General features: G+C 35.3%; 1 protein-coding gene across 2 annotated transcripts; it reads right to left on the bottom strand.

Annotated features, from left to right (window-relative positions):
- Positions 1-122: 122 nt before the first annotated feature.
- Positions 123-17,174, bottom strand: LOC120117514 (linoleate 13S-lipoxygenase 2-1, chloroplastic-like). 2 transcript variants are annotated; one of them, XM_039137788.1, is made up of 9 exons: positions 3,741-4,084; positions 2,971-3,239; positions 2,647-2,884; positions 2,221-2,541; positions 2,034-2,119; positions 1,859-1,969; positions 1,442-1,743; positions 1,023-1,289; positions 123-941 (listed from the first exon to the last, which is right to left on the bottom strand). In XM_039137788.1, the coding sequence occupies exons 1-9, from the start codon at positions 4,072-4,074 to the stop codon at positions 182-184; spliced, it is 2,688 nt and encodes an 895-aa protein (XP_038993719.1). In that variant the 5' UTR covers positions 4,075-4,084; the 3' UTR covers positions 123-181. The 2 variants fall into 2 exon arrangements, with proteins under 2 accessions (XP_038993719.1, XP_038993718.1); XM_039137787.1 differs by lacking the exons at positions 123-941; positions 1,023-1,289; positions 1,442-1,743; ... (4 more) ...; positions 2,971-3,239; positions 3,741-4,084 and adding exons at positions 13,455-14,297; positions 14,393-14,659; positions 14,745-15,046; ... (4 more) ...; positions 16,360-16,628; positions 16,755-17,174.
- Between the last annotated feature and the right edge of the window lie 2,180 nt (positions 17,175-19,354).

Below are 19,354 nucleotides of genomic sequence, written 5' to 3'. Positions count from 1 at the left end.
TAAACCAGTAGAGTTATGGTTTTACTTTAATGATAAAATCATCAATTATATTGTGGAGTAAAATGAAAATTAATTATTAATCTGGTTATATTTAAATTTGTTCAGCTTAAAAGAAGATGAAATAGACCAAACGTTTTCAATTTATTAATAGCACACATGAACAAAAGAGTTGATAACAGCTTCAAATGGAGATGCTATTTGGAACTCCTTTTCCTGTGACCCCAGGTTCCGAGAATGGTTTCAAAAACTCGTAAGGCACAATCCCAGCTCCAAATCGATTCTTTAAGTTTCTGTCATCGTTCCTCTGATCAACAATCCTTTCAAGCTCCTTCAACTTGCCATTGAACCTCTCAAAAGCTGCTTTTATAGCAGGGCTTTCAGCCCACGATGGCTCAATGGTTGCCCCAATATACTCTTCGTCCGGAGAATGACTCGATAACACATCCCAAACAGCCATCACTTTCGCCGCTTGTATTTGCGAAGGGAAGCATTCAAGAAGCACGGCTTCAGGATTTTCCAAGAAGAATCTCCATTCTTCCTCCGAAGGGTCTTCGTTCGGCATTTTCCTTCTCGCAATAGTTGGCCTGTTGGGGAAGTAACCGGCGTATGCGTATTGTCCGAAGTTGACGGAGGCATGGTGACCGGAGCAAACCCAAACCATAGTTGTGAGGATCTCAATGAGATCTTGTGGGGTTCTGAGATCAGGCCATCCCAGTTCGTCTTTCTTGTCGAAGTGACCGACTGTTCGAATCTCTTTCCACCATGCCTGGAGCTCTTCATCGGACTCTATGAAACTGGATTTTGGGTAATAATGGTTGACATATTCAGATATCCATTGTTTAATAGCATCCCAGAGGATTAGACCATCATTGGCAAATGGGTAGTCTTTGATTGCTAGCCTTAGGCCATGAGGAGCACTGGGATCTTCAACAGCAATTCCTCTACCAATTACTAAGAAAATTATATAAACCTTTGCAAAAAATCTAGTGGTCAACTGAAGTACTGAACAAATTAATTAATACCTGTTAATCAAATCTGCAGGAAGGCCCTGATGGTCAAATCGCCATTGCTGACCATAAGCTAAAGAGTTGAGCTCCAAAGCGTACTTTCTTGGAGTGAATGAGCTCTCAATAATGCCATCAGCATTGATAAGGAACTGTCGACCTAGAGAATTAGTCTCCATCGTGTACCGAAAATGTGGGTGCAGCAATCTATAGACCGGGTGCATCTCACTTAGCTGCCTATTGGCCGCTAGTATGTAAGGCTCAGTGCAACAGTGAGTTCTCAACCTACAAGAGCCAATGGCAACAAATACTTTCACAGTACAACCAGTAATGTAATTGACCTGATTACTAATATTAGTCTAACAATAAATTCGTATTAATCGAATACCGTGGTTAAACAAAAAAAAAATATTATAGTAGTGCAATTGATATAATACCAGTGGCTGACAAGCTGGTGATGGTAAGAGTCATGAGCCAAAACATGAGCCTTGGCAAGCCTCCATAGCCAGACATCGGTGGAGTTCCAAGATGGTGTGTACACCGATTTCCACACCGGCTTGCCATCCATTGGCGGTCGGGTTAGCTCGATGGCTAGAGGCCTTAATGTGTCATCTGGATTTAAGAAGAACACTGTGCGAGATCCGTATAGTGTTGTGCCTTCAACGTCTCTCACTTTCTTAACGTATGGCAAGAACCAGTCATGGTAATCAAGGAGAAATAGTTTCTTTTGTTTTATTGCCTGCATAAATCAAAACCCAAACAAATTATTTGGTTTTTACTCTTATGATGATCGTCTTAGCTTCCTATCAAAACAAAGGAAAATTTCATTGTTTAAGCTTCGAAAGCTGGTTTACCTCATCAATTGTCATATAACCTTTGATTTGTTTCTCGATCAATTCTTCGGTAATGGCGGACTCCGAGGGACCATACATTTGTGGGTCAAGTTTGCTTCTCAATGGCCATTCCTGTGAGATTTCATGCAAAATATTATATCCATTTCACATTTTATTAAAACTTACAGTATCCTACCGCGACGAGCTGAATGCCAAATGGATTACACCCAGCCAGAGTTTGTCGAGCAAATTCCTCGTCTCTATACCAAAACAGCTTGTCCTCTAAAGATAAATAATATCACATTATCGTAAATGTAATTACAAAAAGATATTGAAACTGTGATTTCAAATTGTCATAAAATATCGAGAGATCGAGTTCTCACTATGGACCGTTGGAGGGGGTTCGAAGCGTAAAACATCATCGGCGTCGGTAATAGTCTTGATGAGCCGAGGCATGACTGATTTTAAGAACCCTTTATTCTCTTGAGGAGGCAAGTTTATCCCTTCGTTGAACAGTAGCTCGATATCGGTTAAGCTGGAAAACCCGCGGTTGGCATCGTCTATGGCGCCCTCTAGCGACGGAATTATTCCATGTAACAAACAGTATAGATAATTAGTGGAAAATGTGAGCAGCTTTACGTCGGAAAATACTTCGTCTCTCGGTACATACGGTAACACGCTGGTTCTTTTCTCCGAAAATGGATCTGCAGTACCATATAACATTAACATATATTGCTTTTAATTTATTTGGGTCTTTCTTAAGATTGATATTGACCAGAAAAGAATTAAAAAAGAAGAAAAAATCTAACCGGTGTCACACATGGGCCGTCCCGTTCTGCAACGTCTAGGATAAGGAAACTGTTCCCCACCAAGTACAGGTCTTTTCTTGCTTAAATCATTATCCGGGTCACCAAGATCGTTGTATACATCATAATCATAAACCCTATCAAACAATTTGCGCTCTCCTTGCCCATCACCCCTCAATACCTTCAGCTCCTCCTCTCTTAGCTTCTTCAATCCACTTGGGGTCTCCCATGGCAAGTATGACTGCATGCATCTTCAAATTATATATCAAAATCTTGTGTTTGTAGTATATACAGTGTAATATATTTTCTGTGTAATTAAGATTTGACCTTGTTTGTGAAGAAAACTCTCTTTTGAGGATTATCGAACTTGGAATGAACCCAGGAAGCACATTTTACGTTGACAGGTGCATTATGGAAATCATCTAGGACGATTTCCTGCAGATACACCTCCCTGTGATGCTCGTTCTCAACGATAACAGCACCAACTTCTCCAAAACCTGCTGGAACTTCAAATTTGGCCTCGTATTTCACGTCATCGCTCTCCTTGCTCACCTGTCCGGCATAACCTTTAATTGTCTTCTTCTCCCTTCCTGTAACTACAAATCCAAATATTCTTGTTAATCATGTGTTTTTCATTTTCTGTCTAATTATGATCTCAGTCCATACACTTTTGATACATTTGAAATTTAATATCTACATTTTAATAGAAGAATATAACCCTCTAATCTTTCAGTATAATTAATAAAATGAAATTGCTAACAATTTAAAAATATTTTTATTAATAAAAAATGAATGCCAAATTTTAAGGTTTTAAATTCTGAAAATGGGATCATAAATTTATCTAGTGAAAGTCATACATTTTTTCTCATATGACTTCCACACAACGTTAATGTTATCATATTAATATTTTTTTTAAATACCTTGTACTTTAATTTAACGAAATTCCTCTTATTAGGTCATCGATTGGATCTTAGATATTCGATTATTAAATCAAAACAGTTGAGAAAAACAATTTAAAATGTGTGAAGAGTACAGGGACTAAAACATAGTTAGATCCTTATTTGTCCCCTATTTGCGAAAGAAACATAAAAACATACTTGGGTCAAGCTCAGCACTAACAAGCTCCAACAGCAGAGTTCTACCGAGCAAGTCCTGTATGTCATCAAGCCCTCGGCTTAGCCCAAGGTTTGCCATGGATCTAACGGTTTGTTTTACTGTGACGGTAGCCTTGACACCTACGGCCTTCTCAGTTCCGGTGTTGATCGCTTTAATGTTTCTGGTGAAAAACACCAGTTTACCATTATTACGAGCTCTATTGAACGAAGGCCGGCGTGGGTTAAATGGAAGAGCAGCAGAGCCATGTAAGAATGGATTCTTTAATGGCAGTATTGTTTTGATGGAGTTGAACGGGCAAGCTTGAGGCTTTAACATGGCTTAGGGGGGCGACGGAAACTGTATGTTTATGTGTTTCCGGTGATTCTATAAATAGATAGAATGGGAAACTGGTGATATTCAGGCACGTGGGGAATTGAACAGTGAAATGTGGAACCACAATCCATCGACATCATCGTTTTGTTGATTTATTTATCTATATAGTAAGTTTAATTGTTGCATTTTAATAGACGACCACTCACCTTATCCTCATCGTCGGTGCAGTAATTCTTTCTGCAACCATACATATCTGACATTTGATGGCTGTCAAATTTCGGTGCCAATCATGTATGTAATATTATATATTGAATAATTATATATTGCAGAGAATCGAGTGCTTTTGTCATGATGTTCGTTAATTGTTCAGCTGAAGTCACATGCTCTGCTTGAATCAATTCCTCTTGTATCTTCTCTCTCACAAAATGATAATCAATTTCGATGTGTTTCGTGCGTTCATGATACACAGGATTTAAAGTTCGCTAATTTGTTATTACAATGTAGCTTAACTGGTTTTCCCTTATCCACACCTAACCGTGCAAAGCAATCCCTTCAACCAAACGAAGTCTGCTACCGTGGCTGCCATACTCCTATGTTTTGTCTCTGCCGTAGATCTAGCTAACGTCCTTTGTTTCTTTGACTTCCAAGAAACCAGAGCCCCTCCAATTTTAATGCAAAATAATGTGATCGATTTACTTGTCATAGGGGAAGATGCCCAATCTGCATACCTCACCGCACACAAAGCAACCTCCATACATGATTGCTTAGAATTCTGCATAAATTGAATGAGATAATGTACAACAAAAGTTATATCCGACCTCGTATGCGTTAAATATATTAATCTCTCAATTAACTGTTGAAAATTGTCTTGTCATCAATCTCCATATCCTTGTCTTGTTTTTCAAGACTTTTATCATACGATAATTGTGGTCAGCTTCACATTATGTTCCAAGGATGTCAAAACACGCTTGGCATCACCCAAACATGTGTTACCAATAAGTTCTAAATATATTTTCGTTGATTCAAAATCAAGATTTCTTTTGATCTTAAAACTTCGATGCCTAAGTAATATTTCAAATCACCCAAATCCTTCATTTTGAAATTTTTATTCAAGACTTTTTCAAACCTTTAATCATTTAATCATCCTTTCCTGTTATAAGGGGATCATCTACGTAAACTAATAAAATCACAATGCTATCTCAAACTTACTTTGACTACAACTAGCAAGTTTCAAGGTCTCAGTCAACTTCAAATTTCATTATCGAGAATCCTGCTTTAATCCATATAGTGACTTTTGCAGTCGACACACTATCTACGAGATGTACAATGTCAGCTGCATTTGTCTAGTAAACGCCACTAAATATCAAATTTATTGTAGCGACAGTCGCACTACCAGTCACTCCTTAAGCCTCAAAATTCAAATACTCTTTTAGTCTCAAGACTCTCGCCAATCTCGACATTGAGATTCGATTCTGCATCCTTGAAACAAACTCTTACTTTGTCTCTACTCATGGCATCCACGTTAATGAAAACCCCAAGAAGAATCCTAACTTTGCTTCATAAAAACCCATTGGAACTTGACTCACTTTTTTCATAGTTAAAACTGGATTATGATTCTGCTTTGAAATGTTTGCGAATAAAATCCTTAAATGTATCCGTTTGCTGCATGAAACTACACATGTTGTTATCCATATATATAGCCATGGATTCATCTGTTTAAACAAGAAGAAAATTAAAATATATTGAATATTATATATTATAATATGTTAGAATTGATTAGTTTAAACATGAAATTTGATTCTTTCTTGTAAATAGGGTGTGCAGCCTTGTTCAGTCTACTTGCAGAATGGACACTGTAAGTTAGGGTCCACATGCAAATTCGATTTTGTAGGGGTTTGTTAGGCAGTCACAAATCTGATATAATTTGTGTGTTGGTTAGAAGTTAGCGTTGTTCTTTGTTGGCCATGGAATATTCTATATACTTTTTTGGTAACCGGAAAGCAGGACCATGATACTACCTAAGCCTTCTAGTTTTCTGCATATAAAATGAATAAATTAGTGTTTCGGAATCTGAGTCTTCTAAAATTGTTATTTATTTATTGCATATATTATGTTTAAGAAGAAATTAAGTGATTTGTGGATTGTTTCGGCTCCTCAAGCGGAGGAAGAAACTAATAATGAGGAATTGATTGGTTTTGGATCTTTGAAAATTCCAGATACAACTGAAAAAAATGTAGAAATTGAAGTTAATGTTCGACACTATTTAAATAGTGACTAACTTTTTTTTATTGAGTTGATTTTGAAAACTTACACTGAATTATTTCTTATATAGTTGAAAATGGTCGAAAGTGCAAGACTAGAGAGTGCACGACGTTGAAGAAATTATATCCGATTACTTTGGAATGGTTGCACACTATGCTAACTTTTACCGATCAATTTTGAGTCATATTGTAATAGATAATTCATTATAATTCAATAATAATTTATGTTTACTTTGAACATTTATGTTATTTCTAGGAGAAATTTTCTTCAATTGTCTTAAACAATTATTTGAAGCAAGCGATAGGAAAGAAATGGAGAGACCACGAGAGTTCATTGAAAAATAAATATTTCAAGAATTTAAAGAGAAGCTACGAAATGTTCCTCCTAGAATGCTTAGATATCTATGGGAAGATACAATCAAGTTTTGAAATTCAAAGAAATAAGAGGTATAATGCACTTTAAAAAAAATATTATCATTATCATATTAAATTTATAAGTCATGCAAATTTATAATTATAGGACCATGAGCACGTTGGAATTGCTAGCAGAAAACAATAGAAGTTCACTCATACAATTAGGTCGAAAAGCTTTGTTCGTATAATTGATGATGATGTATTATTTTTAAATTATTGAATATCCACATATTGATTTTAAGTTGATAGGACACAATAACAAAAATTGTTTATATTTTATATTGTAGGAAAATACGTCTGATAGTAGAGTTGGAAAATAAAATTCTTCGACATAACACATACAATAAAAGATGACTCTCCTATGACTCTTTTAAACTACAGAAATTATGGTATAGTTATTGGACATAAAATCTGAATTATGTTATACTTATATCTATAACATAATATTTTTATTTTAAATATTTGAATTCATTCTAACTTTGTAATTGATTATTAGGAGAAATTGGGGATAAAAGGGCGGAGTATGAAGCTACGATATCAACTCATGGTTCTGTTAATGAGGATTAGATCGAAAATCAAATTATTGTTATGGTTTTTGGGTTCTGAAAGATATGACCAGGTTCGTGCAAGGATCATTTGCTACCTCAATCAAATATTTTGAATCCAGCTCGTCTCAGAACATGTAATCACATAGTTAGGCTTCACAGTCAAAAGTTAATAGTTTATTACACAAATAAAAGGCAAAACAGAAGCGAAGAAAGCAGAGAGAAAAGCAACATATTAGGACAAATATAAAGATTTACAAAATCAACTTCAAGATATGAAGAAGATGATACAACAGAACCAAGCGCATAATTCACCATCTCAGTGGATTTCTTAGGTTCATGTATTGTTTATTCTAGTGAATAATGTTAAATTATATTACATTTCACTTTAATGTTTGTTGTTATTTGCTTTGATTTATTTATGTTAAGTATTTCAACTTAATTAGTATAGTAATTAAATTTCAAGTTTGTTGTTATTAGATAATGTTGATATTAAATTTGAGTAGTATAAAACCAAAAATGATATTTGCCAAATCAGTTAACCTTATCGGCATTTGTTAAAAATAAATGCACTACAAGTCACATTGATTTACAGTGTATAAAGAATTAAACGTCATCAATATAGTACACATTTACGGCGTGTTTAAAGATAACACCGCTATATGAAAAGTTAATAGAAATGTTTGTAGTAAAAAAAGTCGAACGATGCTATATATCACGACTATTAGCGGCATTTCCCCCCTAAACGTCACTAATAACACAATCTTTTGCGGCGTTTATATTCACAAACACCATGAACTACAACAACATTTGATTTAGCGTTGTTGTGACGCTATTACTAGCACTAAGATAGTTTTTAATAGCGCTTAGAAACGCCGTCATAGGCCATTGAAAATTAGAAGCAATAAGCAAAACAAATTTTATTGTAACCATTTTTACAATAGGAGAAAAGGTCTCCATATAATCAATACCCTCCTGTTGACTATACCCCTTTGCAACCAAGCGAACTTTATAACGCTCAATTTAACCAGAAGATGCCACCCAGTTGAACTTTATAACACTCAATTTCACCAGAAGATGCCACCCAGTTTCCTCCACTGTAAACTACGCATATTGCTGCTTCAAATAAACCTATTTTTTTTGTGTATAACTATCGGTATCTGATCTATTGATCAACTAATCCGGATCGGATACTGCAAAGGTAAAGATGATCCTCCCAACTCAATTTGCTCCATTCACAAACCCCGGGATTTGAACCTCTTACCTTGCTTAAGAGGTCTAGTGCCTCATTCCACTAAACCAAACGATTGTCGGTCGAATAAATCTACTTTAACACCAAGATACGTGATACCTAACTACTAGGGTTTTTGCTGCCTGCCTGCCTTCTCAGTTTTCGGCGTCTATCCCAAATATATATCTCATCTATTAACATTTATATTTAGTTATATTTCTAAACTTAATTTTATGAATAGAGCTTTGCTATTAATTTTTTTTAATTATATAATTATCAAATATATTATCCTTTTGTTTTTTCAAAAAAAATTATTAATGAAATCAAGTATATTATTTAAAAATTATCTGCAAAACTGCTAGCAAATCTAAATATGAAAAAGAGGAAGGAAAAAAACACGTTTATGATCCATAATTCATCTTAATTTCATGCTAAAAACCCCATAAGGAAATTGTGATTGATTACCCTTAAAGGCCTAAAATTCAGATAATTGAGTAATTGTAGTACAGATATAATTCTACAAAAAAATATTTTTTTTTCTTTCAAAAGATAACAGTAGTCTTTAATAAAATAAAATTTTAAATGGTTAGGTGAATAATTATTTGCTAGTGGTTGTTTTTTGTTATTTTAGTTTTTTCTAATGTTTGAACTTCTCAGTTAAATTTTAATTCAGTATTTAAAAAGTTGTTATATATTTACTAAAATTCTATTTAAGAATTAAAATTTCATTGTAATTATATTAATTGAAGATCAATTTGTAATTAAATTTAATTTGATATTAACAAAGTTTGTTTTTGTATAACTATAGAATAGGTCTTAAATTATAGAATTATGAGAGTAGAATTTTTTTAAGAAAGATATAATTTTTATGTGATCTCCGTAACTTTTAGGTGTCCGTTGTTGAGAAAGTTATCAGTTATCAAAATAGATTTTATATATATTGAGGTTTAGAGATATATGATATTGTACTATTGTATGCATTTTTACTCGTGTAATCTCTATATTTATAATAGATTGTTTCTCTAATACTAGAGATAGATTAAATAGAATGACGTTAGATTTTGTATATGGTTTATTTAATATTAATACTACATTTTATGTTTTTGCTCCTAAATTATCAAAAGGTGTTTTGATCCTTTCAAAATCGACCAAAACTTCAATATTAATATAAATTGTTGAAAAATATTTTTATTTGATGTCGTTTTTAGTTCTAAATCCATATAAAAATGCTAATTGGTCGGTATAAATTGCCGACAAAAAGAAAATAATAGTATAAAAATTTCACTTAATTGTTGACAAATCAACGATACGACCACCCTGGGAAAGAAGATTTGGCTGAGAGCCTCCTTCTTTGGTAATATTCCCATGTATTTTGATTCTATCTCCTCTACTCGAACCCTTGTCGGTGACCTGCGTCAGTGTGGCATGTACAACTTCCTCATTTTGCCGCTCATTTGGGCTCGTATGACCCAAAATCAACGGAGCGCCTATCCACATTTGTTTCGGTAAACGGTAACCTGATCCACATTTGCACCAGGTCAGCTTTGTTTGAAATCAACTAATCGAGGTCATTTGTGTCGAGTTTCCCTGTTTGCATGCCCACAACTTGGGCCCTACATTGAAGTTAAGTTCTTGGCCTGTCGATCAGCCTCGGCAAACTTTGATCATTTAGCACCGAGCTCAGCTTCGACGTGACGCATTGCTTCGAGGCGACGGCATCGCAACCAAACATTCCATCTTTGACTTTCAACTACACTACGCATCATAGAATAGAACCACACACAAATCTTATTACGCTTCACGGTATCCTTCGTTGCGTCATTACTTGTACGGGATTCCATTATCAACAATTATATCCCCAGCTACTTGCTTGTATAAAAAAAAATTAATTTAATAATATTACGTGAGTCGGTGATTAATATGATATTATCAACAGTATTAAGATTTGATTATACAAGAGATAATCCTAATATTAAACTTCTTCGTTGGTTTGATACAAGAGATAATTCTGCAACTTGTTATAATATTTTTGAATTAAAAAAATGTTATATGAATTCATACCAAGCTCTAGGTATCAGTCGGAATGGATACTATCAGATTACCAACCTCTAGGCATCTGTATGAATAGATCCTATCAGTATCTGGATACATTGAATATACAAGTAAAAAATCATTAGAAGAGTCAAAAACAATGCAATAGAGACGTCAAAATCAGTACCTGGATATAGACAACGTTGATGTAGCCAAATCCACCTACAAGTCTAACATGTTTTTTGTATTTTTGTCTAAAGACAACATTAACATACTTTTCTTCTTATAATAATCCAAGACTCAGTCTGCTAATTTTGTACTCGACGTATGAAATGAGTTATACATTTTTGACAGGTGAGATATTATTTGTAACCCTCTAGACCCGGCCTATGCGTTTCGACTAAGTCTAGTGGATCACATTATAATTATTAAAGACATTTTTCGCAACCGTTATTCCATCAATATAAAATCACATTATAAATAACATGAAATTATAAACAATTTATACTGTCAAAATCCAACTCGTAAATATAGTACAAATAAATAATAATTTAATTTAAAACATGTCTTCAAATTCAAAATCACAATAAACCGAGCAGTAGTAGCAAAAGTGTTATCATTATAAAATCCGATATTTTAAAATAAGGTCTATGTCACCAAAATAAAGTCAACTTGCCAGATAAAAACATTACAATCTGATTTACTTCAAGAGATATGTTGATCCTCCAAGTGCTCGAACCAAGGTATCTACCCAACAGTATCTGAAAGGGGGAAAACATTTTCAAAAGGTGAGCTAGGCTCAGTGTGTCCCAACATTTCCATAAAATCACAATAGGTACAAATCATAGTCCAGTAATCTCACAAATTCGTAAAAGAGTTTAACTTTTTGAAAATCATAGTTTAAACCCTTTTCTGGTACACCATCAGTAGTTCCCAAAATTATTTTCCATATAGCTTACTTTATGCACATAGCAAAAAGAAAGCCGACTTAAGGATATGCTCTGAAGCTTGTATCCTTAAGCCCAAGTCAATAAGTCCATATAGCTTACCCTAAGCACACAGCAAAGGAAAGCCGACCTAATGAAACATCTTGGGGCCCTCAAGAGTCACATTAGGCCCAGTTAGCTTGATCAGAGCTATTCCATCGTAATTCAATTCCAAAAATTCAATTGCACCGTGACATAAATTCCATAAATCCAAAAACATGGTAATCATATACTATTTCAAAACAAAAATTAGATAGCAGCCATATTCCATAAATTGTCACATTAAATTGGTGCATCCATAAAACAATAACCAATGAATTCGGTGTACCACATATTAAAACCAATAAAACAGTTCAATAATAAGTAGAGAACACACCTCGACAATAGATTCAAATAACAAATCTACTGATTGCTGGTTTCACCACGCTCTGCTACAGTTTTCGAACGGGTGAATACTGGCACACGTGGTTTAACTGATCTAGAAGAGCTGGGTCGAGCTGTCGAACGATCCGGAGAGTCTCTTGTACCTTCAAACAATAATATTTATCAGTCTCAAATCCTATTTAATTGTTCAAAGCTAAACTTCTTAAGTATATACGCATTTTTCGGGTTTGACTATCAATTTGAGGTATTTTGAGTCTGAATTTGGCCAAACGGATTGCGGAATCGGAATCAGGGCGTCGAAAAACATAAAGTATGACTTTTCGAAAATTCAAATTCTTGGTCAAAGTCAAAGTCAACCACTTTGACCATAGATTTGGAGACCTTCGGATTCGAATTTGACAAAACGGACCACGGAAACGGATTCGGCACGTCGAAAACTATCAGGATAGGTATACTCGGAAAAGATTAACGGTCGTTTAATGCTCGGTCAAAGCCATTTTAAGTTTTGGTCAAAGAAAGTCAACGGTCAACGGTCAACGGTCGAGTCGGGTCAACAGTCGGGTCGGGTCAGACCGGTCAAACCGGTTCAGACCGGTCAAACCGGTTCGAACCGGTCAAACCGGTTCAAAACTGGTCAAACCGGTTTTCCAGCAGCTCACTCTCCCTGCGGCGGCGCGTGCGGCGCGTGAACAGTGCCACGGTGTCGTAAAATTCCCGGAAAAATTTCTAAAAATTATTTTGAGCGATTTCGAGATACTTACAACGATCGGTTCAAATTTTTGAACGGCGGAGAGCTCGTATTTCAACTCGGCCGAATCTTTGACTGCACCACCTCCTCACGCGCCGCCGTCTACTACGGACAAGGTTGACACCGGTGAACTCGGAACGGCACAAGGAACACGATGGTGCGGGAGGTGTCGTAAACGGAGCAACGATCAGAGGTGAATTTAAGATTTCCTCGGCGATAGAGCTAACAAAACCGTCGCTACTTTGACTGGAAATTCCCGACGTTTGGCTGCGTTTCGCTTCAATTAATTTGAAGGGTTTGTTCCTCGCTCGATGATGAACACAACGGTGGGTTTAAAACGATGATCGGAATTTGGACGGCGTCGGAATCGGAGTTGGAAACTGCGTATGGGAAAGGAAAATTGGGAGCATTTTGGTTCTGAAAATCAGAACCAAATGTACGCTTATAATCAAAGCTGCCGACAGTTTTAGGGTAAATTCAAGGCTTGGTCCTTGGATTTCCTTCACTTCTAAAATGACCTATAAACTCTCATAAATTTTGATTTAGTCACCAACAATTTACCAATTTTCACAATTAACCTCCAATTTCAATTAAATATTATTTTGTAAATATTCGGGTTGTTACATTATTATATTATTTTTATATTTTTTTTTAAAGAATGGAAACATGTTTTTACTATTTTAGGAGAACCAAGGTCTCTGTTTACTTGAGATGTCTCTTATGAGAATTTTAAAATGAAAAATTAAAATAAATAAATAAAAATATAACCTTCAACACGTAAGCTCCATAATTTAGATTTATGATTGTATTTATACTTTTAATTTATATTTTTTAAATGAAGAACAATGATTTGAGCATTAACAGATTCAAATGGAGATACTGTTTGGAACTCCTTTCCCTGTTATCCCAGGCTTCGAGAAGGGCTTCAAATATTCGTACGGTATAATCCCAGCTCCATTTCGATTCTTCAAGCTTTTGTCACCATTCCTTTGATCAACAACACTTTCAAGCTCTACCAGCCTTCCATGAAACCTATCAAATGCCGCCTTTATATCAGGGTTTTCTGCCCACGATGGCTCAATGGTTTCCCCAATGTATTCTTCATCCGGAGAATGATTCGATAACACATTCACAACTGTTATCACACTAGCAGCTTGTAATTTTGAAGGGAGACATTCAAGGAGCACAGCTTCAGGGGTTTCCAAGAAGTGTTTCCATTGTTCCTCCGAAGGATCTTCGTCCGGCATTTTGGTTCTCGCGATGGTGGGTCTATTTGGGACGTAACCAGAGTATGCATATTGTCCGAAGTTGACTGAAGCATGGTGACCAGTACAAACCCAAACCATCGTTGTGAGGATCTCAATAAGGTCTTGTGGGGTTCTGAGATCAGGCCACCACAGTTCGTCTTTCTTGTCCGAGTGACCCACTGTTCGGATTTCCTTCCACCATGCTTGGAGCTCTTCATCAGACTCTATGAAACTGGCTTTTGAATAATAATGGTTGACATATTCAGATATCCAGTGTTTAAGCGCATCCCAGAGGATGAGACCATCGTTGGCAAATGGGTAGTCTTTGATTGCCAGCCTTATACCATGAGGTGCATTGGGATCTTCAACTGCCATTCCCCTACCAATTACAACCACAATCATAGGAACCAAGTTGTTAATTTTTGACAAGGGTTACAATGGCAATTTACATCCGACTTCTTCAAACTATAGTACCTGCTAATTAAATCTGCAGGAAGACCCTGATGGTCAAATCGCCATTGCTGACCATAAGCCAAAGAGCTGAGCTCCACACAGTACTTGCTTGCATTAAAATTACTCTCCATAATCCCACCAGCGTTGATAAGGAATTGTCGACCTAGAGCGTTAGTCTCCATCGTATACCGAAAATGTGGGTGCAGCAATCTATAGATTGGGTGCATTTCACTCAGTTGCCTATTTGCGGCAAGTATGTAAGGCTCAGTGCAACAGTGACTTCTCAACCTACAAAGGACAAGGACAAACTTCAAACAATATTTTCACAGTCGATTAAAAGTTATTATAGCCATGTAATTAATTTGGCAAATACCAGTGGCTTATAATGTGGTGATGGAAAGAATCATGAGCCAAAACATGAACTTTGGCAAGCCTCCAGAGCCAGACATCGGTGGGATTCCAAGATGGTGTGTACACCGACTTCCAGAGCGGCTTGCCGTCCATCGGCGGTCGTGTTAGTTCGATGGCTAGAGGCCTCAATGTTTCATCTGGATTTAAGAAGAACAGGGTGCGAGATGCATACAGTGGTTTGCCTTCAACGTCCCTTGCTTTCTCTACGTATGGCAAGAACCAGTCGTGGTAGTCTAGGACAAATAGCTTCTTTTGCTCTATTGCCTGCATAAATAAAAACCCAAACGAGTTTTTTTCCCCCTTCTTAAGATCATCTTAGTTTGCAATAAAAAACAGTGGAAAATATATTGGTTTAAGCTTTGAAGGCTGGTTTACCTCATCAACTGTCATATAACCTTTGATTTGTCGCTCGATCAGTTCTTTGGTAATGGCAGATTCCGAGGGACCGTAAATTTCTGGGTCAAGCTTGCTTTTCAATGGCCATTCCTGTGATATTATTTCAGATAAAACACAGTGACAAATCGCAAATTTAATCCAATTTTGTTTCGGCTAGTCTAGTAATCGAACTAACTAATCGAAAAGATTGAATATTTATAACTGCACATTAATTTACAATATCATACCGTGACCAGCCGAATGCTAAATGGATTACAACCAGCCAGAGTTTGTCGAGCAAATTCTTCATCCCTATTCCAAAACAGCTTGTCCTCTAAAATTAAATAAATAAAATAAAATTACATAATGCAAGTGTAATTAGAAGAGAACATAAGCATTATTTCAACTTTTGTCATACAATAGTGCTGGAAGAGAGTTCAGGTTTTGAGTTCTCACTATGGAACGTCGGAGGAGGTTCGAAGCGCAAAACATTGTTAGCGGCGGTCATAGTACTCGTGATGAGCCGAGGCATGACTGATTTTAGAAACCCTTTATCCTTTTCAAGAGGCAAGTTTATCCCTTCAATGAACAGTTTATCGATTTCGTAAAAGCTTGAAAACCCACGGTTGGCGTCGGCCATGGCAAGCTCTAGCGATGGCATCATGCTGTGTAACACACAGTAGAGATAATCTATTGAGAACGTTAGCAACTTAACCTCGGAAAATACTTCGTCCCTCGGTATGTACGGCAGCACGCTTGCCCTTTTCTCTGAAACTGGATCTGCAACCCACATTAAAAGCAAGAAATTTGTATTTTTGTTTCTTTTTCTTTTGTAAGATTAATACATAAAAGAATGAAAAAAAGAAGAGAAGAAAAAATCTAACCGGTGTTACACATGGGCCGTCCGGTTCTGCAGCGTCTAGGATAAGGGAACTGTTTCCCACCAATTATGGGCCTTTTCATGCTTAAATCAGTATCAGGGTTGCCTAAATCGTTATAGACATCATACTCATATATCCTATCAAACGATTTGCGCTCTCCTTGCCCATCACCCCTCAATACCTTCAGCTCCTCCTCTCTTAGCTTCTTCAATCCACTTGGGGTCTCCAATGGCAGATATGACTGCATGCACCTTCAAATATATCAAATTCTCATATAAATAATACTCTTTTATAATAATTTCTATGTAATTAAGATTTTACCTTGTTTGTGAAGAAGACTCTCTTGTGAGGATTGTCGAACTTGGAATGAACCCAGGAAGCACATTTTACTTTGATAGGTCCGTTATGGAAACCATCTAGAACGATTTCCTGTACATACATCTCCTTGTGATGCTCGTTCTCAACGACAACAGCACCAACTTCTCCAAAACCTGCCGGAACTTCAAACTTGGCCTCGTATTTCACGTCATCGTTCTCTTTGCTCACTTGTCGGGCATAACCTTTAACCGTCTCCTTCTCCCCTCCGGTTCCTGCAGATCCAATTATTAAATCAAAACAGTTGAGGAAATAAATTTGAATGGTATGAAGAGTAAAGGGACTAAGAACATAATTAGGTCTTTATTTTCTCCTATATGCGAAAGAAAAGAAAAACATACTTGGGTCAAGCTCAGCACTAACAAGCTCCAACAGAAGAGTTCTACCGAGCAAGTCTTGTATGTCATCAAGCCCTCGGTTTAGCCCTAGGTTTGTCATGGAACTAACGGTTTGTTTCACTGTGACGGTAGCGTTGACACCGACGAGCTTCTCAGTTCCAATGGTGACCGCTTTAATATTTCTGGTGAAAAACACCAGTTTACCCTTATTACGAGCTCTATTGAACGAAGGCCGGCGTACGTAAAATGGACGAGCAGAGCCATGGAGCAAAGGATTCTTTAATGGCAGTATCGTTTTGATGGAGTCGAACTGGCAAGCTTGAGGCTTCAACATGGCTTAGTTCAGTGGCGACGGAAAATGTATACGTTTATGAGTTTTTGAGTGGAGTGATCCAGAGAGATTCTATAAATAGAGAGAGTGGGAAAGTGGGGATACTGTGGAACGAGCATCCACAATCATTGTTATCTTCTTTTTGTTTATGGAAAATTATAAACTAAAATGTACACACTATTAATATCAAATAATTTTATTTGCTTATCACTAAAACAAATTAGATTTAGTTTTTATATTTTAATTTGATATTTATATTATTTTATAGTTTTTAAATTTTAAAAAATTAATTATGATTGAATAGTAATTAATATTTGTTAATTCAAATACTATCATTAGTACTCGTATTATGTATAAATTATATTCTTTTTTAATTTAACTATATTTAATTCTTATGATTTAGATATATTATATGTATATTACCTGAATCAAATATTATTTTTTCCAATAAAACCTTAGTTTTTTTCTTTTTCTTATTCCGGTGTTTGTTTTTTTCTTCATCAATATAATCGGTAGTGACATTAACTTTAGTGTTGGTCTCTGATCGTCGATATTCTTTTATTTTATTTTATTATATCGTATCTTTATTTTTTTCTTGTTTTTAATTTTTAATAACTCTATCTTTATGACTCATTTTTCTATGTTTTTCAGTATGTTTTCGGTCATTTGATTGTTATTTTTGTTTATTATTTTTTTAAGGTTGGATTTGATATTGTCACGATTAATCAACATGACTCTTATTTGTTATCATGTTGATCTTCCTTGCTTTTGACCCTTTGATTAGATTTGGATACACGATTTATGTTCGTGGATAGTTTTCTCATGTCGCTCGATTATGATTTATGGTTTGTCAGTGATCTTTCAATAGCTTAATCCGCTTTAATTTATAGTTCGTTTTTCGATGCAATCAGATATGTTTATATATATTTTTTGTTTGGGTTTATTTAGTTAGGTTTTTAACATTTTTCTTATTTAGTCTTAAGTGGCTAATTTATTGTATCAATGGTTCTAAGAAAATATTCTTATTATATGTTTTAATTTACGATTATAATTGTAAATTTTTATTAAAATTTAAATATTTTTTAAGTTTTAATAAAATTAGCGGCTTTTATGTTGTAAAAAATTATTTCCAATATAAAAAACTATTAGAAAGTTTCAACGTTCTCACATTTAACACGTTTCAATTACATTTACGTATAAAAAACAAACATGGCATGTTTAGTATGTGTTTGCGTGTATGTTATTTTGTGTGTACACATTTACAGTACTATAATTTCTTATAAAGCTTTACAAGTGTATAATTCATTTATATAACTTTTGACAATTTACAAATTTATTGATTGATTTTGATATATTATTCTATTCTTATCATATTTGTGTAATTTTTATATCGTGATTTAAGTATTCTATTTTGTAGGATGTATGATATTTTTTTATAAATTCAAGGTGAATACAATGTATTATTTGTTAAAAAAATTCTCAATCATTTAATAATGAACATTCACTTATATAGGCATGTCCAATGACAAGTGTAACATGTGATATGTCACAAGACTGTAAAATTCAAGGGACTACACATGAATATCATTTAGGCTCGTCCATGTATAATATTTGTGGTCTAACAACATTTTCACTCGAAGGAAAACTAAATTTTCCGTTTGGTGCTTGGGAAATTGCAGAGAATTTTGTAAACAAAGATTTGGACATTATCTTTAATCGTTTTTCATGATGATTTTTGGTAAAAAGACCTAGTAGATCTCTCATAATTTAAAGTTTGAAAATTAATTTTTATTGTAAAATATTTTATGGGTCTCATTTTAAAAAGTAGCACAGGGTATGTAAATCATCTGGGACGAGTCTACACTCATATCCTTATATACGTGGTGTTTAAGCCCAAAATCTTAAAAAATAATAGTCATCACTTAATCATTAAAATCGTTTAAATAGTATGTCTTTTTTGAGTTTTTTAAATTATATAATTACCAAATATATTATTCTTAGACGAAAAGTGATATCTACCAATTAGTCGAATCCTTCTTGGTAACCAGTGTGGCGTGTGCAACTTCCACTCCTATCCTCATTTGTTTCGAAAACGCTAACCCGAACTACATTTGCCCTAACATCAAGCCAGCTTCGTTTGAAATCAACTAATCAAGGTAACTGGTGTCGAGTCGTGTTTCTTGGTCTGCATGCCGACATATTGGACCCTACATTGAAGTTACGGTTATGACCTTCGATCCGTCGTCCTTATCTTGGGGAACCTTTGTTCATT

Source organism: Hibiscus syriacus, unplaced genomic scaffold, assembly GCF_006381635.1.
Source record: "Hibiscus syriacus cultivar Baekdansim isolate YM2019G1 unplaced genomic scaffold, ASM638163v2 tig00110320_pilon, whole genome shotgun sequence".
Classification (NCBI taxonomy): domain Eukaryota; kingdom Viridiplantae; phylum Streptophyta; class Magnoliopsida; order Malvales; family Malvaceae; genus Hibiscus; species Hibiscus syriacus.
This window is presented reverse-complemented; position numbering and strand designations above follow the sequence as displayed.